This window comes from Petromyzon marinus, chromosome 85, assembly GCF_048934315.1.
Source record: "Petromyzon marinus isolate PM22_M1 ecotype Great Lakes invasive population chromosome 85, UKy_Petmar_22M1.pri1.0, whole genome shotgun sequence".
Taxonomy (NCBI): Eukaryota; Metazoa; Chordata; class Hyperoartia; order Petromyzontiformes; family Petromyzontidae; genus Petromyzon; species Petromyzon marinus.
Window position 1 is genome coordinate 840,536 of NC_133750.1, and position 24,397 is coordinate 864,932.

At 54.6% G+C, this 24,397-nt stretch overlaps 1 protein-coding gene across 1 annotated transcript in view; it reads right to left on the reverse strand.

Annotated features, from left to right (window-relative positions):
• LOC142907908 (rapamycin-insensitive companion of mTOR-like) overlaps nucleotides 1-24,397 on the reverse strand; it is a 33,036-nt gene that overhangs the window by 5,094 nt on the left and 3,545 nt on the right. Inside the window, exons 2-7 of the mRNA XM_076057834.1 lie at nucleotides 17,335-17,392; nucleotides 14,797-14,880; nucleotides 11,344-11,544; nucleotides 8,132-8,154; nucleotides 6,249-6,316; nucleotides 1,636-1,774 (exon numbers count right to left, since the gene is read on the reverse strand). Of these exons, the coding sequence (XP_075913949.1) occupies nucleotides 1,636-1,774; nucleotides 6,249-6,316; nucleotides 8,132-8,154; nucleotides 11,344-11,544; nucleotides 14,797-14,880; nucleotides 17,335-17,344 (525 nt within the window). The 5' untranslated portion in view covers nucleotides 17,345-17,392. The remainder of the gene's footprint in view (nucleotides 1-1,635; nucleotides 1,775-6,248; nucleotides 6,317-8,131; nucleotides 8,155-11,343; nucleotides 11,545-14,796; nucleotides 14,881-17,334; nucleotides 17,393-24,397) is intronic.

Here is a 24,397-nt window from a genome sequence, read left to right on the forward strand (position 1 = left end):
TGTCTGAGTGACTGACTGACTGAGTAATTGACTGACTGACTGACTGAGTGACTGACTAACTGAGTGACTGACTAACTGAGTGACTGACTAAGTGACTAACTGACTGACTAGTCACGTACCAGCTGGAAGGGAGAATCTTGAAAGAGCTCCTGACTGACTGACTGTCTGAGTGACTGACTGGCTGACTGACTGACTGACTGACTGAGTGACTGACTGACTGACTAGTCACGTACCAGCTGGAAGGGAGAATCTTGAAAGAGCTCCTGACTGACTGTCTGTCTGAGTGACAGAGTGAGTGACTGACTGACTGAGTGACTAACTGACTGACTGAGTGACTGACTGACTAGGCGAGTGACTAGTCACGTACCAGCTGGAAGGGAGAATCTTGAAAGAGCTCCTGACTGACTGTCTGAGTGACTGACTGGCTGACTGACTAAGTGACTGACTGAGTGACTAACTGACTGACTGAGTGACTGACTGACTGACTGAGTAACTAGTCACGTACCAGCTGGAAGGGAGAATCTTGAAAGAGCTCCTGACTGTCTGTCTGTCTGAGTGACTGACTGACTGAGTAATTGACTGACTGACTGACTGAGTGACTGACTAACTGAGTGACTGACTAACTGAGTGACTGACTAAGTGACTAACTGACTGACTAGTCACGTACCAGCTGGAAGGGAGAATCTTGAAAGAGCTCCTGACTGACTGTCTGTCTGAGTGACTGAGTGAGTAACTGACTGAGTGACTGACTGACTGACTAAGTGACTGACTGACTGACTGGTCACATACCAGCTGGAAGGGAGAATCTTGAAAGAGCTCCTGACTGACTGTCTGTCTGAGTGACTGACTGAGTGACTGACTGACTGTCTGTCTGAGTAACTGACTGACTGAGTGAATGACTGACTGACTAAGTGACTGACTGAGTGACTAACTGACTGACTGAGTGACTGACTGACTGACTGAGTGACTAGTCACGTACCAGCTGGAAGGGAGAATCTTGAAAGAGCTCCTGACTGTCTGTCTGTCTGAGTGACTGACTGACTGAGTAATTGACTGACTGACTGACTGAGTGACTGACTAACTGAGTGACTGACTAACTGAGTGACTGACTAAGTGACTGACTAACTGACTGGTCACGTACCAGCTGGAAGGGAGAATCTTGAAAGAGCTCCTGACTGACTGTCTGTCTGAGTGACTGTCTGTCTGAGTGAGTAACTGACTAAGTGACTGACTGACTGACTGAGTGACTGAGTGACTGACTAAGTGACTAACTAACTGACTAGTCACGTACCAGCTGGAAGGGAGAATCTTGAAAGAGCTCCTGACTGACTGTCTGTCTGAGTGACTGTCTGAGTGAATGACTGACTGACTGGCTAAGTGACTGACTGTCTGAGTGAGTAACTGACTGAGTGACTGACTGACTGACTGAGTAACTGACTGACTGAGTGACTGACTGACTGACTAGTCACGTACCAGCTGGAAGGGAGAATCTTGAAAGAGCTCCTGACTGACTGTCTGTCTGAGTGACTGTCTGAGTGACTGAGTGAGTAACTGACTAAGTGACTGACTGACTGTCTGAGTGACTGACTGAGTGACTGACTGACTGACTGAGTGACTGAGTGACTAGTCACGTACCAGCTGGAAGGGAGAATCTTGAAAGAGTTCCTGCAGGAAGCGACGGGATGACAATCTAAAGGAGCAGGACGCCAACAGGGCCGACACGTCTGAGTAGAGGCAGACATCGTCAAAGACGTGCGGGAACTTCTCCTTGATGCTGATGGTAGATAGACACAGGGCTAGTTAGACAGAGTAGTCAGACACAGGGCTAGTTAGACACAGGGCTAGTTAGACAGGGCCGACACGTCGGAGTAGAGGCAGACATCGTCAAAGACGTGCGGGAACTTCTCCTTGATGCTGATGGTAGATAGACACAGTAGTTAGACAGAGTGGTAGTTAGACAGAGTGGTAGATAGACACAGTAGTTAGACAGAGTAGTTAGACAGAGTGGTAGACAGAGCCGACACGTCTGAGTAGAGGCAGACATCGTCAAAGACGTGTGGGAACTTCTCCTTGATGCTGTTGGTAGATAGACACAGTAGTTAGACAGAGTAGTCAGACACAGGGCTAGTTAGACACAGGGCTAGTTAGACACAGGGCTAGTTAGACAGGGCCGACACGTCTGAGTAGAGGCAGACATCGTCAAAGACGTGCGGGAACTTCTCCTTGATGCTGATGGTAGATAGACAGAGTAGTTAGACAGAGTGGTAGTTAGACAGAGTGGTAGATAGACACAGTAGTTAGACAGAGTAGTTAGACAGAGTAGTTAGACAGAGCCGACACGTCTGAGTAGAGGCAGACATCGTCAAAGACGTGTGGGAACTTCTCCTTGATGCTGATGGTAGATAGACACAGTAGTTAGACAGAGTAGTCAGACACAGGGCTAGTTAGACACAGGGCTAGTTAGACAGGGCCGACACGTCTGAGTAGAGGCAGACATCGTCAAAGACGTGTGGGAACTTCTCCTTGATGCTGATGGTAGATAGACACAGTAGTTAGACAGAGTAGTCAGACACAGGGCTAGTTAGACACAGGGCTAGTTAGACAGGGCCGACACGTCTGAGTAGAGGCAGACATCGTCAAAGACGTGTGGGAACTTCTCCTTGATGCTGATGGTAGATAGACACAGTAGTTAGACAGAGTAGTCAGACACAGGGCTAGTTAGACACAGGGCTAGTTAGACAGGGCCGACACGTCTGAGTAGAGGCAGACATCGTCAAAGACGTGCGGGAACTTCTCCTTGATGCTGATGGTAGATAGACAGAGTAGTTAGACAGAGTGGTAGTTAGACAGAGTGGTAGATAGACACAGTAGTTAGACAGAGTAGTTAGACAGAGTAGTTAGACAGAGCCGACACGTCTGAGTAGAGGCAGACATCGTCAAAGACGTGTGGGAACTTCTCCTTGATGCTGTTGGTAGATAGACAGAGTAGTTAGACACAGTAGTTAGACAGAGTAGTTAGACAGAGTAGTTAGACAGAGCCGACACGTCTGAGTAGAGGCAGACATCGTCAAAGACGTGTGGGAACTTCTCCTTGATGCTGATGGTAGATAGACACAGGGCTAGTTAGACAGAGTACTTAGACAGAGTAGTTAGACAGAGTGGTAGTTAGACAGAGTAGTTAGACAGAGTAGTTAGACAGAGGGGTAGTTAGACAGAGTGGTAGTCAGAGCCGAAACGTCGGAGTAGAGGCAGACATCGTCAAAGACGTGTGGGAACTTCTCCTTGATGCTGTTGGTAGATAGACAGAGTAGTTAGACACAGGGGTAGCTAGACAGAGTGGTAGTTAGACAGAGTAGTTAGACAGAGCCGACACGTCGGAGTAGAGGCAGACATCGTCAAAGACGTGTGGGAACTTCTCCTTGATGCTGATGGTAGATAGACACAGGGCTAGTTAGACAGAGTACTTAGACAGAGTAGTTAGACAGAGTGGTAGTTAGACAGAGTAGTTAGACAGAGTAGTTAGACAGAGGGGTAGTTAGACAGAGTGGTAGTCAGAGCCGAAACGTCTGAGTAGAGGCAGACATCGTCAAAGACGTGTGGGAACTTCTCCTTGATGCTGATGGTAGACAGACAGAGTAGTTAGACAGAGTAGTTAGACAGAGTAGTTAGACAGAGTAGTTAGACAGAGCCGACACGTCGGAGTAGAGGCAGACATCGTCAAAGACGTGTGGGAACTTCTCCTTGATGCTGATGGTAGACACAGGGCTAGTTAGACACAGGGGTAGTCAGACAGAGGGCTAGTTAGAGTGGTAGTTAGACAGAGTAGTTAGACACGGGGTAGTTAGACACAGGGGTAGTTAGACAGAGTAGTTAGACAGAGGGGTAGTTAGACAGAGTGGTAGATAGACAGAGTGGTAGATAGAGGGGTAGTTAGAGGGGTAGTTAGACAGAGGGGTAGTCAGACAGAGGGGTAGTTAGACAGAGTAGTTAGACACGGGGTAGTTAGACAGAGGGCTAGTTAGACAGAGGTGTAGTTAGAGGGGTAGTCAGACAGAGTGGTAGTCAGACAGAGTGGTAGACAGACAGAGTAGTTAGAGGGGTAGTTAGAGGGCTAGTCAGACAGAGGGCTAGTTAGAGTGGTAGTTAGACAGAGTAGTTAGACACGGGGTAGTTAGACACAGGGGTAGTTAGACAGAGTAGTTAGAGTAGTTAGACAGAGCCGACACGTCGGAGTAGAGGCAGACATCGTCAAAGACGTGTGGGAACTTCTCCTTGATGCTGATGGGAGATAGACACAGGGCTAGTTAGACACAGGGGTAGTTAGACAGAGTGGTTAGACAGAGTAGTCAGACAGAGGTGTAGTTATACAGAGGGGTAGTTAGACAGAGTGGTAGATAGACACAGGGCTAGTTAGACAGAGTAGTTAGACACAGGGGTAGTTAGATACAGGGGTAGTTAGACACAGGGGTAGTTAGACAGAGTAGTTAGACACGGGGTAGTTAGACACAGGGGTAGTTAGACAGAAGGGTAGTTAGACAGAGGGGTAGTCAGACAGAGGGGTAGTTAGACAGAGTAGTTAGACAGAGTAGTTAGACAGAGTGGTAGTTAGACACAGGGGTAGCTAGACAGAGTGGTAGTTAGACAGAGTAGTTAGACAGAGTAGTTAGACAGAGTGGTAGTTAGATAGAGGGGTAGTTAGACAGAGGGGTAGTTAGACAGAGGGGTAGTAGTAGTGTAGTAGTAGAAGTGTAGTAGTAGTAGTGTAGTAGTAGTGTAATAGTAGTGTAGTAGTAGTAGTAGTGTAGTAGTAGTGTAGTAGTAGTAGTGTAGTAGTAGTGTAGTAGTGTAGCAGTAGTAGTGTAGTAGTAGTAGTGTAGTAGTAGTGTAGTAGTGTAGTGTAGTAGTAGTGTAGTAGTAGTAGTGTAGTAGTAGTGTAGTAGTAGTAGTGTAGTAGTGTAGTAGTAGTGTAGTAGTAGTAGTGTAGTGTAGTAGTAGTAGTGTAGTAGTAGTGTAGTAGTAGTGTAGTAGTAGTAGTGTAGTAGTGTAGTAGTAGTGTAGTAGTAGTAGTGTAGTAGTAGTAGTGTAGTAGTGTAGTAGTAGTAGTGTAGTAGTAGTGGAGTAGTAGTAGTGTAGTAGTGTAGTAGTAGTGTAGTAGTAGTGTAGTAGTGTAGTAGTAGTAGTAGTGTAGTAGTAGTGTAGTAGTAGTAGTGTAGTAGTGTAGTAGTAGTAGTGTAGTAGTAGTGTAGTAGTAGTAGTGTAGTAGTAGTGTAGTAGTAGTAGTGTAGTAGTAGTGTAGTAGTGTAGCAGTAGTAGTGTAGTAGTAGTAGTGTAGTAGTAGTGTAGTAGTGTAGTGTAGTAGTAGTGTAGTAGTAGTAGTGTAGTAGTAGTGTAGTAGTAGTGTAGTAGTAGTGTAGTAGTAGTAGTGTAGTAGTAGTAGTGTAGTAGTAGTGTAGTAGTAGTAGTGTAGTAGTAGTAGTGTAGTAGTAGTGTAGTAGTAGTGTAGTAGTAGTAGTAGTGTAGTAGTAGTGTAGTAGTAGTAGTGTAGTAGTAGTGTAGTAGTAGTAGTAGTGTAGTAGTAGTGTAGTAGTAGTAGTGTAGTGTAGTAGTGTAGTAGTAGTGTAGTAGTAGTGTAGTAGTAGTGTAGTAGTAGTAGTGTAGTAGTAGTAGTGTAGTGTAGTAGTAGTAGTGTAGTAGTAGTGTAGTAGTAGTGTAGTGTAGTAGTGTAGTAGTAGTAGTGTAGTAGTAGTGTAGTAGTAGTAGTGTAGTAGTAGTGTAGTAGTAGTGTAGTAGTAGTAGTGTAGTAGTGTAGTAGTAGTAGTGTAGTAGTAGTGTAGTAGTGTATTAGTAGTAGTGTAGTAGTAGTGTAGTAGTAGTAGTGTAGTAGTAGTAGTGTAGTAGTAGTAGTGTAGTAGTAGTGTAGTAGTAGTAGTGTAGTAGTAGTAGTGTAGTAGTAGTAGTGTAGTAGTAGTAGTGTAGTAGTAGTAGTGTAGTAGTAGTAGTGTAGTAGTAGTAGTGTAGTAGTAGTAGTGTAGTAGTAGTACTAGTAGTGTAGTAGTAGTAGTGTAGTAGTAGTAGTGTAGTAGTAGTGTAGTAGTAGTACTAGTAGTAATAGTATTGGTACTACTATTAGTGGGGGATTTGCTCACGTGAGTAACCTAGTAGTAGTAGTGTAGTAGTAGTGTAGTACTAGTAATACTAGTACTAGTAGTAATAGTACTGGTACTACTATTAGTGGGGGATTTGCTCACGTGAGTAATCCAGTTTCCTGGCTCTTCGCTCCGACTGAGCTGCTGAGACAAACGGCGAGTCTCAGCACCTCCTTGCGGAGGAGACACGGAGCTGATTGGAGACACAGAGACACACACAGAGACACAGAGACACACAGAGACACACAGACACACACAGAGACACACGGTTAGAGAGAGACACAGAGACACGGCGAGTCTCAGCACCTCCTTGCGGAGTAGACACGGAGCTGTTTGGAGACACGGTGAGAGGGAGACACACAGAGACACAGAGACACACAGAGACACACACAGAGACACACACAGAGACTCACACAGAGACACACAGAGACACGGTGACACACACAGAGACTCACACAGAGACACACACAGAGACTCACACAGAGACACACAGACACGGTGACACACACAGAGACTCACACAGAGACACACAGAGACACACACACAGAGACACGGTGAGAGAGAGACACGGCGAGTCTCAGCACCTCCTTGCGGAGTAGACACGGAGCTGAATGGAGACACACACAGAGAGAGACACGGTGAGACACAGAGAGACACACAGAGACACAGAGACACACAGAGAGACACGGTGAGTCTCAGCACCTCCTTGCGGAGTAGACACGGAGCTGTTTGGAGACACGGTGAGAGGGAGACACACAGAGACACGGTGAGACACACAGAGACTCACACAGAGACACACACAGAGACACACAGAGACACAGAGACACACACAGAGACTCACACAGAGACTCACACAGAGACACACAGAGACACAGAGACACACACAGAGACTCACACAGAGACACACAGAGACACACAGAGACACACAGAGACACGGTGACACACACAGAGACTCACACAGAGACACACAGAGACACACAGAGACTCACACAGAGACACACACAGATACTCACACAGAGACACACAGAGACACGGTGACACACACAGAGACACACACAGAGACACACAGAGAGACACACAGAGACACACAGAGACACACAGTGAGAGACACGGCGAGTCTCAGCACCTCCTTGCGGAGTAGACACGGAGCTGATTGGAGACACACAGAGACACACAGAGACACACAGAGACACACACGGTTAGAGAGAGACACACAGAGACACACAGAGACACAGAGACACACAGAGACACGGTGAGACACACAGAGACACGGTGAGAGAGAGACACACAGAGACACACAGAGACACACAGAGACACGGTGAGTCTCAGCACCTCCTTGCGGAGTAGACACGGAGCTGTTTGGAGACACACGGAGAGAGAGACACGGTGAGACACAGAGACACACAGAGACACACAGAAGACACACGGTGAGACACAGAGACACACGGTGAGACACAGAGACACACGGTGAGAGAGAGACACGGCGAGTCTCAGCACCTCCTTGCGGAGTAGACACGGAGCTGATTGGAGACACACGGAGACACGTGGGGAGACACACAGAGACACACGGTGAGAGAGAGACACACAGAGACACAGAGACACACACAGAGACACGGCGAGTCTCAGCACCTCCTTGCGGAGTAGACACGGAGCTGATTGGAGACACACAGAGACACACAGAGACACAGAGACACACAGAGACACACGGTGAGAGAGAGACACAGCGAGTCTCAGCACCTCCTTGCGGAGTAGACACGGAGCTGTTTGGAGACACGGTGAGACACACAGAGACACAGAGACACAGAGACACACAGAGACACACAGAGACACGGCGAGTCTCAGCACATCCTTGCGGAGTAGACACGGAGCTGTTTGGAGACACACAGAGACACACAGAGAGACACGGTGAGACACACGGTGAGAGAGAGACACACAGAGACACACAGAGAGACACGGTGAGAGAGAGACACGGTGAGTCTCAGCACCTCCTTGCGGAGTAGACACGGAGCTGATTGGAGACACCGGGAGACACACACCGAGACACGGTGAGAGAGAGACACACAGACACACAGAGACACACGGTGAGAGAGAGACACACAGAGACACACACACAGAGACACGGTGAGAGAGAGACACGGCGAGTCTCAGCACCTCCTTGCGGAGTAGACACGGAGCTGTTTGGAGACACAAAGAGACACAGAGACACACGGTGAGACACAGAGACACACAGAGACACGGTGAGACACACAGAGACACACAGAGACACAGAGACACACACAGAGACACACACAGAGACACGGTGAGAGAGAGACACGGTGAGTCTCAGCACCTCCTTGCGGAGTAGACACGGAGCTGATTGGAGACACGGGGAGACACACAGAGACACACAGAGACACACAGAGACACACAGACAGACACAGAGACACGGTGAGACACACAGAGACACACAGACACACACAGAGACACACAGACAGACACAGAGACACGGTGAGACACACAGAGACACACAGAGACACACAGACAGACACAGAGACACGGTGAGACACACAGAGACACACAGACACACACAGAGACACACAGACAGACACAGAGACACGGTGAGACACACAGAGACACACAGACACACACAGAGACACACAGACACACACAGAGACACGGTGAGACACACAGAGACACACAGACACACACAGAGACACACACAGAGACACACAGACACGGCGAGTCTCAGCACCTCCTTGCGGAGTAGACACGGAGCTGATTGGAGACACAGAGAGACACACACAGACACAGAGACACGGTGAGAGAGAGACACAGAGACACACGGTGAGACACACAGAGACAGAGAGACACACAGAGACACACGGTGAGACACAGAGACACACAGAGACACACGGTGAGACACAGAGACACACGGTGAGACACACAGAGACACACGGTGAGAGACACAGAGACACACAGAGACACACGGTGAGAGAGACACACAGAGACACAGAGAGACACACGGTGAGACACACGGTGAGAGAGAGACACGGTGAGAGAGAGACACGGTGAGAGAGAGACACGGTGAGACACAGGGTGAGACACACGGTGAGAGAGAGACACGGGGAGAGAGACGGGGGGGAGACACAGTGAGACACACGGCGAGTCTCAGCACCTCCTACTTAGACACACACTACTACATAGACAAGCTACTTAGACATTACTACTACATAGACACTACTACATAGACATGCTACTTAGACATTACTACTACATAGACATACACTACTACATAGACAAGCTACTTAGACATTATGTAGACACTACGTAGACAAGCTACTACTACATAGACAAGCTACATAGACAAGCTACTTAGACATTACATAGACACTACGTAGACAAGCTACTACTACATAGACAAGCTACTTAGACAAGCTACTTAGACATTACGTAGACACTACGTAGACAAGCTACTACTACATAGACAAGCTACTTAGACATCACTACTACATAGACAAGCTACGTAGACACTACATAGACAAGCTACTTAGACATTACTACTACATAGACACATACTAATACATAGACAAGCTACTACTACATAGACACACTACTTAAACACTACTACTACATAGACAAGCTACTTGGACACGCTACTACATAGACAAGCTACTTAGACAAGCTACTACTACATAGACACTACTACATAGACAAGCTACTTAGACAAGCTACTACTATATAGACACTACTACATAGACAAGCTACTTAGACAAGCTAATACTACATAGACACTACTACATAGACAAGCTACTTAGACAAGCTACTACTACGTAGACAAGCTACTACTACAGACAAGCTACATAGACAAGCTACATAGACACACTACTACATAGACACTACTACTACATAGACACTACTACATAGACACACACTACTACATAGACACTACTACTACATACACTACTACAGAGACACTACTACATAGACACGCTACATAGACACACACTACTACATAGACACTACTACTACATAGACATGCTACATAGACACACACTACTACATAGACACTACTACTACATAGACAACTACTTAGACATTACGTAGACAAGCTACTACTACATAGACAAGCTACATAGACACGCTACTTAGACATTACTACTTAGACAAGCTACTTAGACATTACTACTACCTAGACAAGCTACTTAGACAAGCTATATAGACATGCTACTTAGACACTACTACTACTTAGACAAGCTACATAGACACGCTACTTAGACACACACTACTACATAGACAAGCTACATAGACAAGCTACTTAGACAAGCTACTTAGACACTACTACATAGACAACTACTTAGACATTGCGTAGACACTACGTAGACAAGCTACTACTGCATAGACACGCTACTTAGACACTACTACTTAGACAAGCTACTTAGACAAGCTACTTAGACACTACTACATAGACACTACATAGACACTACTACATAGACACTAATACTTAGACATTACTACTACATAGACACTACTACATGGACAAGCTACATAGACACTACTACATAGACACTACTACATAGACATTACATAGACACTACATAGACACTACTACATAGACACTACTACATAGACAAGCTACATAGACACTACCACATAGACACACACTACTACATAGACACTAATACATAGACACACACTAATACATAGACACGCTACTTAGACATTACTACTACTTAGACAAGCTACATAGACACTACTACATAGACACTACTACATAGACACACACTAATACATAGACAAGCTACTTAGACATTACTACTACTACTTAGACAAGCTACTTAGACACGCTACATAGACACTACTACATAGACACTATTACATAGACACTACTACATAGACACTACTACATAGACACACACTAATACATAGACAAGCTACTTAGACATTACTACTACTTAGACAAGCTACTTAGACACGCTACATAGACACTACTACATAGACACTACATAGACACACACTACTACTTAGACACGCTACTTAGACATTACATAGACACTACATAGACACACACTACTACTTAGACACGCTACTTAGACATTACATAGACACTACATAGACACACACTACTACATAGACACTACATAGACACTACTAAATAGACACTACATAGACACTACATAGACACACACACTACTACTTAGACACGCTACTTAGACATTACCGGTGTTCTGATCTCCAGCGGTCTGTGAGCTCCCGTTGGGGTCACGCAACTGCCCCAACGGCCCCGTGACCTCCGACCCCGTGACCTCCGACGACCCCGTGACCTCCGACGACCCCGTGACCTCCGACGACCCCGCGACCTCTGACCCCGCGACCTCCTCCTGCTCCATCACCGCGTCGGCGAATGGGATGTCTCCAAAATCTAGGGTGGGGGGTCACCGTGGGGTCATTTGGGGTCACGGGGTCATGAAGGTCATGGGGTGAGTGAGTGGGTGAGTGGGTGAGTGAGTGGTGAGTGGGTGAGTGACTGAGTGGGTGAGTGAGTTGGTGAGTGAGTGGGTGAGTGAGTGGGTGAGTGAGTGGGTGAGTGAGTGGGTGAGTGAGTGGGTGAGTGAGTGGGTGAGTGGGTGGGTGAGTGAGTGGCTGAGTGACTGAGTGGGTGAGTGAGTTGGTGAGTGAGTGGGTGAGTGAGTGGGTGAGTGAGTGGGTGAGTGAGTGAGTGAGTGGGTGAGTGGGTGGGTGGGTGAGTGGGTGAGTGAGTGAGTGAGTGGGTGGGTGAGTGGGTGGGTGAGTGAGTGAGTGGGTGAATGGGTGAGTGAGTGGGTGGGTGAGTGAGTGAGTGGGTGGGTGAGTGAGTGGGTGGGTGAGTGAGTGAGTGGGTGAGTGAGTGGGTGGGTGAGTGAGTGAGTGGGTGGGTGAGTGAGTGGGTGGGTGAGTGAGTGAGTGGGTGAGTGGGTGGGTGGGTGAGTGAGTGAGTGGGTGAGTGGGTGAGTGAGTGAGTGAGTTGGTGAGTGGGTGGGTGAGTGAGTGAGTGGGTGAGTGAGTGAGTGAGTGGGTGAGTGAGTTGGTGAGTGGGTGAGTGAGTGAGTGATTGAGTGGGTGGGTGAGTGGGTGAGTGAGTTGGTGAGTGGGTGAGTGAGTGGGTGAGTGAGTGAGTGAGTGGGTGAGTGAGTGGTGAGTGAGTGAGTGGGTGAGTGGGTGGGTGGGTGAGTGGGTGAGTGAGTGAGTGGGTGAGTGGGTGAGTGAGTGAGTGAGTGGGTGAGTGGGTGGGTGAGTGAGTGGGTGAGTGGGTGAGTGAGTGGGTGGGTGAGTGGGTGGGTGAGTGAGTGAGTGGGTGAATGGGTGAGTGAGTGGGTGGGTGAGTGAGTGAGTGGGTGAGTGGGTGAGTGAGTGGGTGAGTGAGTGAGTGAGTTGGTGAGTGGGTGGGTGAGTGAGTGAGTGGGTGAGTGAGTGAGTGAGTGGGTGAGTGAGTTGGTGAGTGGGTGAGTGAGTGAGTGATTGAGTGGGTGGGTGAGTGGGTGAGTGAGTTGGTGAGTGGGTGAGTGAGTGGGTGAGTGAGTGGGTGAGTGAGTGAGTGTGTGGGTGAGTGACTTGGTGAGTGAGTGAGTGAGTGGGTGAGTGAATGGGTGAGTGACTTGGTGAGTGACTTGGTGAGTGAGTGGGTGAGTGAGTTGGTGAGTGGGTGGGTAAGTGACTTGGTGAGTGAGTTGGTGAGTGGGTGAGTGGGTGGGTGGGTGAGTGAGTGGGTGAGTGAGTGGGTGAGTGGGTGAGTGACTTGGTGAGTGAGTTGGTGAGTGAGTGAGTGAGTGGGTGAGTGAGTTGGTGAGTGAGTGGGTGAGTGACTTGGTGAGTGAGTGGGTGAGTGACTTGGTGAGTGGGTGAGTGAGTTGGTGAGTGAGTTGGTGAGTGAGTTGGTGAGTGGGTGAGTGAGTGAGTGAGTGAGTGGGTGAGTGAGTGGGTGAGTGAGTGAGTGTGTGGGTGAGTGACTTGGTGAGTGAGTGAGTGAGTGGGTGAGTGAGTGGGTGAGTGACTTGGTGAGTGACTTGGTGAGTGAGTGGGTGAGTGAGTTGGTGAGTGGGTGGGTGAGTGACTTGGTGAGTGAGTTGGTGAGTGAGTGAGTGAGTGGGTGAGTGGGTGAGTGACTTGGTGAGTGAGTTGGTGAGTGAGTGAGTGAGTGGGTGAGTGAGTTGGTGAGTGAGTGGGGTGAGTGACTTGGTGAGTGAGTGGGTGAGTGGGTGAGTGAGTTGGTGAGTTGGTGAGTGAGTTGGTGAGTGACTTGGTGAGTGGGTGGGTGAGTGAGTGAGTGAGTTGGTGAGTTGGTGAGTGGGTGGGTGACTTGGTGAGTGACTTGGTGAGTGGGTGGGTGAGTGAGTGAGTGGGTGAGTGGGTGAGTGAGTGAGTTGGTGAGTGAGTTGGTGAGTGACTTGGTGAGTGGGTGGGTGAGTGAGTGAGTGAGTTGGTGAGTTGGTGAGTGGGTGGGTGACTTGGTGAGTGACTTGGTGAGTGGGTGGGTGAGTGAGTGAGTGGGTGAGTGGGTGAGTGAGTGAGTGGGTGAGTGGGTGAGTGGGTGAGTGAGTGAGTTGGTGAGTGGGTGGGTGAGTGACTTGGTGAGTGAGTTGGTGAGTTGGTGAGTGGGTGAGTGAGTTGGTGAGTGAGTGGGTGAGTGAGTGAGTGAGTTGGTGAGTGGGTGAGTGGGTGGGTGAGTGAGTGTGTGGGTGAGTGGGTGAGTGACTTGTTGAGTGAGTTGGTGAGTGGCTGAGTGAGTGAGTTGGTGAGTGACTTGGTGAGTGAGTGGGTGAGTGAGTGAGTGAGTTGGTGAGTGGGTGAGTGAGTGAGTTGGTGAGTGAGTGGGTGAGTGAGTGGGTGAGTGACTTGGTGAGTGTGTGAGTGAGTGAGTGGGTGAGTGGGTGGGTGAGTGAGTGGGTGAGTGACTTGGTGAGTGAGTTGGTGAGTGGGTGAGTGGGTGGTGAGTGAGTGGGTGAGTGACTTGGTGAGTGGGTGAGTGACTTGGTGAGTGACTTGGTGAGTGAGTTGGTGAGTGGGTGAGTGGGTGAGTGACTTGGTGAGTGACTTGGTGAGTGACTTGGTGAGTGCGTGAGTGAGTGGGTGAGTGACTTGGTGAGTGAGTTGGTGAGTTGGTGAGTGAGTGGGTGAGTGAGTGAGTGGGTGAGTGAGTGGGTGAGTGAGTGAGTTGGTGACTTGGTGAGTGAGTGGGTGAGTTGGTGAGTGGGTGAGTGAGTTGGTGAGTGAGTTGGTGAGTGACTTGGTGAGTGGGTGAGTGAGTGGGTGAGTGACTTGGTGAGTGGGTGAGTGAGTGGGTGAGTGACTTGATGAGTGGGTGAGTGATTTGGTGAGTGGGTGGGTGGGTGAGTGAGTGACTTGGTGAGTGACTTGGTGAGTGAGTTGGTGAGTGAGTTGGTGAGTGGGTGGGTGAGTGAGTGGGTGAGTGAGTGAGTGAGTGGGTGAGTGACTTGGTGAGTGAGTTGGTGAGTGAGTGAGTGAGTGGGTGAGTGGGTGAGTGAGTGAGTTGGTGAGTGACTTGGTGAGTGGGTGAGTGACTTGGTGAGTGGGTGAGTGAGTGGGTGAGTGACTTGGTGAGTGGGTGAGTGAGTTGGTGAGTGAGTGAGTGAGTTGGTGAGTTGGTGAGTGATTTGGTGAGTGGGTGGGTGGGCACCATGATGAGTCTGGTGTGGAGGAGTCCGTTCCGAGCACAGAAGGCAACACTCCTCACTGTGGGCACTGTCACCATCCAGCGTCACTGGGTAGAGAGACACACACACGGGTAGCTGAAGGGGTAGCTGAGGGGGGTAGCTGAGGGGGTAGCTGAGGGGGGGGGGGGTAGTGGAGGGGGGGGGGTAGCTGAGGGGGTGGCTGAGGGGGTAGCTGAGGGGGGGGGTAGTGGAGGGGGTAGCTGAGGGGTAGCTGAGGGGGTGGGTGAGGGGGTGGCTGAGGGGGTAGCTGAGGGGGGGGGGTAGTGGAGGGGGTAGCTGAGGGGGTAGCTGAGGGGGTAGCTGAGGGGGTAGCTGAGGGGGTAGCTGAGGGGGTGGCTGAGGGGGTGGCTGAGGGGTAGCTGAGGGGGTAGCTGAGGGGGTAGCTGAGGGGGTGGCTGAGGGGGTAGCTGAGGGGGGGGGGGGGTAGTGGAGGGGGTAGCTGAGGGGTAGCTGAGGGGGTGGGTGAGGGGGTGGCTGAGGGGGTAGCTGAGGGGGGGGGTAGTGGAGGGGGTAGCTGAGGGGGTAGCTGAGGGGGTAGCTGAGGGGGTAGCTGAGGGGGTAGCTGAGGGGGTGGCTGAGGGGGTGGCTGAGGGGTAGCTGAGGGGGTAGCTGAGGGGGTAGCTGAGGGGGTGGCTGAGGGGGTAGCTGAGGGGGTAGCTGAGGGGGTAGCTGAGGGGTAGCTCAGGGGGTGGCTGAGGGGGTGTCTGAAGGGGTGGCTGAGGGGGTGGCTGAGGGGGTGGCTGAGGGGGTAGCTGAGGGGATGGCTGAGGGGGTAGCTGAGGGGGTAGCTGAGGGGGTAGCTGAGGGGGTGGGTGAGGGGGTAGCTAAGGGGGTAGCTGAGGGGGTAGCTGAGGGGGTAGCTGAGGGGGTAACTGAGGGAGTAGCTGAGGGGGTAGCTGAGGGGGTTGCTGAGGGGGTGGGTGAGGGGGTGGGTGAGGGGGTGGCTGAGGGGGTAGCTGAGGGGGTAGCTGAGGGGGTGGGTGAGGGGGTAGCTGAGGGGGTGGCTGAGGGGGTAGCTGAGGGGGTAGCTGAGGGGGTGTCTGAGGGGGTAGCTGAGGGGGTAGCTGAGGGGGTGGGTGAGGGGGTGTCTGAAGGGGTGTCTGAGGGGGTAGCTGAGGGGGTAGCTGACGGGGTAGCTGAGGGGGTGTCTGAGTGGGGTGGCTGAGGGAGTGGCTGAGGGGGTGGCTGAGGGGGTAGCTGAGGGGTAGCTGAGGGGGTAGCTGAGGGGGTAGCTGAGGGGGTAGCTGAGGGGGTAGCTGAGGGGGTGGCTGAGGGGGTAGCTGAGGGAGTAGCTGAGGGGGTAGCTGAGGGGGTGGCTGAGGGGGTAGCTGAGGGGGTGGCTGAGGGGGTAGCTGAGGGGGTGGCTGAGGGGGTGGCTGAGGGGTAGCTGAGGGGGTGGCTGAGGGGGTCTAGGGGGGTAGCTGAGGGGGTAGCTGAGGGGGTAGCTGAGGGGGGGGGTAGTGGAGGGGGTAGCTGAGGGGGTCTAGGGGGGGTAGCTGAGGGGGTGTCTAAGGGGGTGGCTGAGGGGGTAGCTGAGGGAGTAGCTGAGAGGGTGTCTGAAGGGGTGTCTGAGGGGGGTAGCTGAGGGGGTGGGTGAAGGGGTGGCTGAGGGGGTGGCTGAGGGGGAAGCTGAGGGGGTAGCTGAGGGAGTAGCTGAGGGGGTAGCTGAGGGGGTGGCTGAGGGGGTGGCTGAGGGGGTAGCTGAGGGGGTGTCTAAGGGGGTAGCTGAGGGGGTGGCTGAGGGGGTAGCTGAGGGGGTAGCTGAGGTGGTAGCTGAGGGGGTCTAGGGGGGTAGCTGAGGGGGTAGCTGAGGGGGTGTCTAACGGGGTAGCTGAGGGGGTGGCTGAGGGGGTAGCTGAGGGGGTAGCTGAGGGAGTAGCTGAGGGGGTAGCTGAGGGGGTGGCTGAGGGGGTGGCTGAGGGGGTGGCTGAGGGGTAGCTGAGGGGGTGGCTGAGGGGGTGTCTGAGGGGGTAGCTGAGGGGGTAGCTGAGGGGGTGTCTAAGGGGGTAGCTGAGGGGGTGGCTGAGGGGGTAGCTGAGGGGGTAGCTGAGGGAGTAGCTGAGGGGGTAGCTGAGGGGGTGGCTGAGGGGGTAGCTGAGGGGGTGGCTGAGGGGGTAGCTGAGGGGGTGGCTGAGGGGGTGGCTGAGGGGTAGCTGAGGGGGTGGCTGAGGGGGTCTAGGGGGGTAGCTGAGGGGGTAGCTGAGGGGGTAGCTGAGGGGGGGGGTAGTGGAGGGGGTAGCTGAGGGGGTAGCTGAGGGGGTAGCTGAGGGGGTAGCTGAGGGGGTAGCTGAGGGAGTAGCTGAGGGGGTAGCTGAGAGGGTGGCTGAGGGGTAGCTGAGGGGGTGGCTGAGGGGTGGCTGGGGTGGTGGCTGAGGGGGTAGCTGAGGGGTCGCTGAGGGGGTAGCTGAGGGGTGGCTGAGGGGGTGGCTGAGGGGTGGCTGAGGGGGTGGCTGAGGGGGTAGCTGGGGGGGTAGCTGAGGGGTAGCTGAGGGGGTACTCACTTTGAGGCATCAGTGCTGAGTGGAATGGCTCAAGAGAAGGTGAAACCTCCTCAGCTACCTGCACTCAGCACAGCCATCAGCATGGTGGGTGGGTGGGTGGGTGAGTGGGTGAGTGGGTGGGTGGGTGGGTGAGTGGGTGAGTGGGTGGGTGAGTGGGTGGGTGGGTGGGTGAGTGAGTGGGTGAGTGGGTGGGTGGGTGAGTGGGTGAGTGAGTGAGTGGGTGAGTGGGTGGGTGAGTGGGTGAGTGGGTGAGTGGGTGGGTGGGTGGGTGAGTGAGTGGGTGGGTGAGTGAGTGAGTGGGTGAGTGGGTGAGTGGGTGGGTGAGTGGGTGGGTGGGTGAGTGGGTGAGTGAGTGGGTGGGTGGGTGAGTGAGTGAGTGGGTGGGTGAGTGGGTGGGTGAGTGAGTGGGTGAGTGGGTGGGTGAGTGGGTGGGTGAGTGGGTGAGTGGGTGAGTGAGTGAGTGAGTGGGTGAGTGAGTGGGTGAGTGAGTGGGTGAGTGGGTGAGTGAGTGGGTGAGTGGGTGAGTGAGTGAGTGAATGGGTGGGTGAGTGAGTGAGTGAGTCGGTGGGTGGGTGGGTGGGTGAGTGAGTGGGTGGGTGAGTGGGTGGGTGGGTGAGTGGGTGGGTGGGTGAGTGGGTGGGTGGGTGAGTGGGTGGGTGGGTGAGTGAGTGTGTGGGTGGGTGAGTGAGTGGGTGAGTGAGTCGGTGGGTGGGTGGGTGGGTGAGTGAGAGGGTGGGTGAGTGGGTGGGTGGGTGGGTGAGTGGGTGGGTGGGTGAGTGGGTGGGTGGGTGAGTGAGTGGGTGGGTGGGTGGGTGGGTGAGTGGGTGGGTGGATGGGTGAGTGGGTGAGTGAGTGGGTGGGTGGGTGGGTGAGTGGGTGAGTGAGTGGGTGAGTGAGTGAGTGAGTCGGTGGGTGGGTGGGTGGGTGAGTGAGTGGGTGGGTGAGTGGGTGGGTGGGTGAGTGGGTGGGTGGGTGGGTGAGTGAGTGGGTGGGTGGGTGGGTGAGTGAGTGGGTGAGTGAGTGGGTGAGTGGGTGGGTGAGTGAGTGAGTGAGTCGGTGGGTGGGTGGGTGAGTGGGTGGGTGAGTGGGTGAGTGGGTGAGTGAGTGAGTGGGTGAGTGATTGGGTGAGTGAGTGGGTGGGTGAGTGGGTGAGTGAGTGAGTGGGTGAGTGAGTGGGTGAGTGAGTGGGTGAGTGGGTGGGTGAGTGAGTGGGTGGGTGAGTGGGTGAGTGAGTGGGTGGGTGGGTGGGTGAGTGAGTGAGTGGGTGGGTGAGTGGGTGGGTGAGTGAGTGGGTGAGTGGGTGGGTGAGTGGGTGGGTGAGTGGGTGAGTGGGTGAGTGAGTGAGTGAGTGGGTGAGTGAGTGAGTGGGTGGGTGGGTGGGTGAGTGGGTGAGTGAGTGGGTGAGTGAGTGGGTGAGTGAGTGAGTGAGTCGGTGGGTGGGTGGGTGGGTGAGTGAGTGGGTGGGTGAGTGGGTGGGGTGAGTGGGTGAGTGGGTGAGTGGGTGGGTGGGTGGGTGAGTGAGTGGGTGGGTGAGTGAGTGAGTGGGTGAGTGGGTGAGTGGGTGGGTGAGTGGGTGGGTGGGTGAGTGGGTGAGTGAGTGGGTGGGTGGGTGAGTGAGTGAGTGGGGGTGGGTGAGTGGGTGGGTGAGTGAGTGGGTGAGTGGGTGGGTGAGTGGGTGGGTGAGTGGGTGAGTGGGTGAGTGAGTGAGTGAGTGGGTGAGTGAGTGGGTGAGTGAGTGGGTGAGTGGTGTGAGTGAGTGGGTGAGTGGGTGAGTGAGTGAGTGAATGGGTGGGTGAGTGAGTGAGTGAGTCGGTGGGTGGGTGGGTGGGTGAGTGAGTGGGTGGGTGAGTGGGTGGGTGGGTGAGTGGGTGGGTGGGTGAGTGGGTGGGTGGGTGAGTGGGTGGGTGGGTGAGTGAGTGTGTGGGTGGGTGAGTGAGTGGGTGAGTGAGTCGGTGGGTGGGTGGGTGGGTGAGTGAGAGGGTGGGTGAGTGGGTGGGTGGGTGGGTGAGTGGGTGGGTGGGTGAGTGGGTGGGTGGGTGAGTGAGTGGGTGGGTGGGTGGGTGGGTGAGTGGGTGGGTGGATGGGTGAGTGGGTGAGTGAGTGGGTGGGTGGGTGGGTGAGTGGGTGAGTGAGTGGGTGAGTGAGTGAGTGAGTCGGTGGGTGGGTGGGTGGGTGAGTGAGTGGGTGGGTGAGTGGGTGGGTGGGTGAGTGGGTGGGTGGGTGGGTGAGTGAGTGGGTGGGTGGGTGGGTGAGTGAGTGGGTGAGTGAGTGGGTGAGTGGGTGGGTGAGTGAGTGAGTGAGTCGGTGGGTGGGTGGGTGAGTGGGTGGGTGAGTGGGTGAGTGGGTGAGTGAGTGAGTGGGTGAGTGATTGGGTGAGTGAGTGGGTGGGTGAGTGGGTGAGTGAGTGAGTGGGTGAGTGAGTGGGTGAGTGAGTGGGTGAGTGGGTGGGTGAGTGAGTGGGTGGGTGAGTGGGTGAGTGAGTGGGTGGGTGGGTGGGTGAGTGAGTGAGTGGGTGGGTGAGTGGGTGGGTGAGTGAGTGGGTGAGTGGGTGGGTGAGTGGGTGGGTGAGTGGGTGAGTGGGTGAGTGAGTGAGTGAGTGGGTGAGTGAGTGAGTGGGTGGGTGGGTGGGTGAGTGGGTGAGTGAGTGGGTGAGTGAGTGGGTGAGTGAGTGGTGAGTCGGTGGGTGGGTGGGTGGGTGAGTGAGTGGGTGGGTGAGTGGGTGGGTGGGTGGGTGAGTGGGTGGGTGGGTGGGTGAGTGAGTGGGTGAGTGGGTGGGTGGGTGAGTGGGTGAGTGAGTGAGTGGGTGAGTGGGTGGGTGAGTGGGTGATGTGGGTGAGTGGGTGGGTGGGTGGGTGAGTGAGTGGGTGGGTGAGTGAGTGAGTGGGTGAGTGGGTGAGTGGGTGGGTGAGTGGGTGGGTGGGTGAGTGGGTGAGTGAGTGGGTGGGTGGGTGAGTGAGTGAGTGGGTGGGTGAGTGGGTGGGTGAGTGAGTGGGTGAGTGGGTGGGTGAGTGGGTGGGTGAGTGGGTGAGTGGGTGAGTGAGTGAGTGAGTGGGTGAGTGAGTGGGTGAGTGAGTGGGTGAGTGGGTGAGTGAGTGGGTGAGTGGGTGAGTGAGTGAGTGAATGGGTGGGTGAGTGAGTGAGTGAGTCGGTGGGTGGGTGGGTGGGTGAGTGAGTGGGTGGGTGAGTGGGTGGGTGGGTGAGTGGGTGGGTGGGTGAGTGGGTGGGTGGGTGAGTGGGTGGGTGGGTGAGTGAGTGTGTGGGTGGGTGAGTGAGTGGGTGAGTGAGTCGGTGGGTGGGTGGGTGGGTTGAGTGAGAGGGTGGGTGAGTGGGTGGGTGGGTGGGTGAGTGGGTGGGTGGGTGAGTGGGTGGGTGGGTGGTGAGTGAGTGGGTGGGTGGGTGGGTGGGTGGGTGGTGGGTGGATGGGTGAGTGGGTGAGTGAGTGGGTGGGTGGGTGGGTGAGTGGGTGAGTGAGTGGGTGAGTGAGTGAGTGAGTCGGTGGGTGGGTGGGTGGGTGAGTGAGTGGGTGGGTGAGTGGGTGGGTGGGTGAGTGGGTGGGTGGGTGGGTGAGTGAGTGGGTGGGTGGGTGGGTGAGTGAGTGGGTGAGTGAGTGGGTGAGTGGGTGGGTGAGTGAGTGAGTGAGTCGGTGGGTGGGTGGGTGAGTGGGTGGGTGAGTGGGTGAGTGGGTGAGTGAGTGAGTGGGTGAGTGATTGGGTGAGTGAGTGGGTGGGTGAGTGGGTGAGTGAGTGAGTGGGTGAGTGAGTGGGTGAGTGAGTGGGTGAGTGGGTGGGTGAGTGAGTGGGTGGGTGAGTGGGTGAGTGAGTGGGTGGGTGGGTGGGTGAGTGAGTGAGTGGGTGGGTGAGTGGGTGGGTGAGTGAGTGGGTGAGTGGGTGGGTGAGGTGGGTGGGTGAGTGGGTGAGTGGGTGAGTGAGTGAGTGAGTGGGTGAGTGAGTGAGTGGGTGGGTGGGTGGGTGAGTGGGTGAGTGAGTGGGTGAGTGAGTGGGTGAGTGAGTGAGTGAGTCGGTGGGTGGGTGGGTGGGTGAGTGAGTGGGTGGGTGAGTGGGTGGGTGGGTGGGTGAGTGGGTGAGTGAGTGAGTGGGTGAGTGAGTGAGTGAGTGGGTGGGTGAGTGAGTGAGTGGGTGGGTGGGTGAGTGAGTGAGTGGGTGAGTGAGTGGGTGAGTGAGTGGGTGAGTGGGTGGGTGAGTGAGTGAGTGGGTGGGTGAGTGGGTGGGTGAGTGAGTGGGTGGGTGGGTGGGTGAGTGGGTGGGTGAGTGGGTGGGTGGGTGGGTGAGTGAGTGGGTGAGTGAGTGGGTGGGTGGGTGGGTGAGTGGGTGGGTGAGTGAGTGGGTGGGTGGGTGAGTGAGTGAGTGAGTGGGTGAGTGAGTGGGTGAGTGGGTGGGTGGGTGAGTGAGTGAGTGGGTGAGTGAGTGGGTGGGTGAGTGGGTGAGTGAGTGGGTGTGTGAGTGGGTGGGTGAGTGAGTGAGTGGGTGGGTGGGTGAGTGGGTGGGTGGGTGAGTGGGTGGGTGGGTGAGTGGTGGGTGAGTGAGTGAGTGAGTGGGTGGGTGAGTGGGTGGGTGAGTGAGTGGGTGAGTGGGTGGGTGGGTGAGTGGGTGGTGTGGGTGAGTGAGTGGGTGGGTGGGTGGGTGAGTGAGTGGGTGAGTGAGTCGGTGGGTGGGTGGGTGGGTGAGTGAGAGGGTGGGTGAGTGGGTGGGTGGGTGGGTGAGTGGGTGGGTGGGTGAGTGGGTGGGTGGGTGAGTGAGTAGGTGGGTGGGTGGGTGGGTGGGTGAGTGGGTGGGTGGATGGGTGAGTGGGTGAGTGAGTGGGTGGGTGGGTGGGTGAGTGGGTGAGTGAGTGGGTGAGTGAGTGAGTGAGTCGGTGGGTGGGTGGGTGGGTGAGTGAGTGGGTGGGTGAGTGGGTGGGTGGGTGAGTGGGTGGGTGGGTGGGTGAGTGAGTGGGTGGGTGGGTGGGTGGGTGGGTGAGTGAGTGGGTGAGTGAGTGGGTGAGTGGGTGGGTGAGTGAGTGAGTGAGTCGGTGGGTGGGTGGGTGAGTGGGTGGGTGAGTGGGTGAGTGGGTGAGTGAGTGAGTGGGTGAGTGATTGGGTGAGTGAGTGGGTGGGTGAGTGGGTGAGTGAGTGAGTGGGTGAGTGAGTGGGTGAGTGAGTGGGTGAGTGGGTGGGTGAGTGGGTGGGTGAGTGAGTGGGTGGGTGAGTGGGTGAGTGAGTGGGTGGGTGGGTGGGTGAGTGAGTGAGTGGGTGGGTGAGTGGGTGGGTGAGTGAGTGGGTGAGTGGGTGGGTGAGTGGGTGGGTGAGTGGGTGAGTGGGTGGAGTGAGTGAGTGAGTGGGTGAGTGAGTGAGTGGGTGGGTGGGTGGGTGAGTGGGTGAGTGAGTGGGTGAGTGAGTGGGTGAGTGAGTGAGTGAGTCGGTGGGTGGGTGGGTGGGTGAGTGAGTGGGTGGGTGAGTGGGTGGGTGGTGAGTGGGTGGGTGGGTGAGTGGGTGAGTGAGTGAGTGGGTGAGTGAGTGGGTGAGTGAGTGAGTGAGTGGGTGGGTGAGTGAGTGAGTGAGTCGGTGGGTGGGTGGGTGAGTGGGTGGGTGAGTGGGTGAGTGGGTGAGTGAGTGAGTGAGTGAGTGAGTGCAGTGAGTGGTGAGTGAGTGGGTGGGTGAGTGGGTGAGTGAGTGAGTGGGTGAGTGAGTGGGTGAGTGCGTGGGTGAGTGGGTGGGTGAGTGGGTGGGTGAGTGAGTGGGTGGGTGGTGGGTGAGTGGGTGAGTGGGTGAGTGAGTGAGTGGGTGAGTGAGTGGGTGAGTGAGTGGGTGGGTGAGTGGGTGAGTGAGTGAGTGAGTGAGTGGGTGAGTGAGTGGGTGAGTGAGTGGGTGAGTGGGTGGGTGAGTGGTGGGTGAGTGAGTGGGTGGGTGGGTGAGTGGGTGAGTGAGTGGGTGGGTGGGTGGGTGAGTGAGTGGGTGGGTGGGTGGGTGAGTGAGTGAGTGGGTGGGTGAGTGAGTGGGTGAGTGGGTGGGTGAGTGGGTGGGTGAGTGGGTGAGTGGGTGAGTGAGTGAGTGAGTGTGTGAGTGAGTGGGTGAGTGAGTGAGTGAGTGGGTGAGTGAGTGAGTGAGTGGGTGGGTGAGTGGGTGAGTGAGTGAGTGGGTGAGTGAGTGGGTGAGTGAGTGAGTGGGTGAGTGAGTGAGTGAGTGGGTGAGTGAGTGGGTGAGTGGGTGAGTGAGTGGGGTGAGTGAGTGAGTGGGTGAGTGGGTGAGTGAGTGAGTGGGTGAGTGGGAGTGAGTGGGTGAGTGGGTGAGTGAGTGAGTGAGTGGGTGAGTGAGTGAATGAGTGAGTGGGTGGGTGAGTGCGTGAGTGAGTGAGTGAGTGGGTGAGTGAGTGGGTGAGTGAGTGAGTGGGTGAGTGAGTGAGTGAGTGGGTGAGTGAGTGGGTGAGTGAGTGAGTGGGTGAGTGGGTGAGTGAGTGAGTGGGTGAGTGGGTGAGTGGGTGAGTGAGTGGGTGAGTGGGTGAGTGAGTGAGTGAATGGGTGGGTGAGTGAGTGAGTGAGTGGGTGAGTGAGTGGGTGAGTGGGTGAGTGGGTGGGTGAGTGGGTGAGTGTGTGGGTGAGTGGGTGAGTGGGTGAATGAGTGAGTGGGTGAGTGAGTGGGTGGGTGATTGAGTGGGTGATTGAGTGGGTGAGTGAGTGGGAGAGTGGGTGAGTGAGTGAGTGGGTGGGTGAGTGAGTGAGTGAGTGGGTGGGTGAGTGGAGAGTGGGTGAGTGAGTGAGTGGGTGGGTGAGTGAGTGAGTGGGTGAGTGAGTGAGTGAGTGGGTGAGTGAGTGAGTGAGTGGGTGAGTGGGTGAGTGAGTGGGTGGGTGAGTGGGTGGGTGGGTGGGTGAGTGAGTGAGTGGGTGGGTGAGTGGGTGGGTGGGTGGGTGAGTGGGTGGGTGGGTGGGGTGAGTGAGTGAGTGGGTGAGTGAGTGGGTGAGTGGGTGGGTGAGTGGGTGAGTGAGTGAGAGATTGGGTGAGTGAGTGGGTGAGTGAGTGAGTGAGTTGGTGAATGAGTGGGTGAGTGAGTGAGTGGGTGGGTGAGTGAGT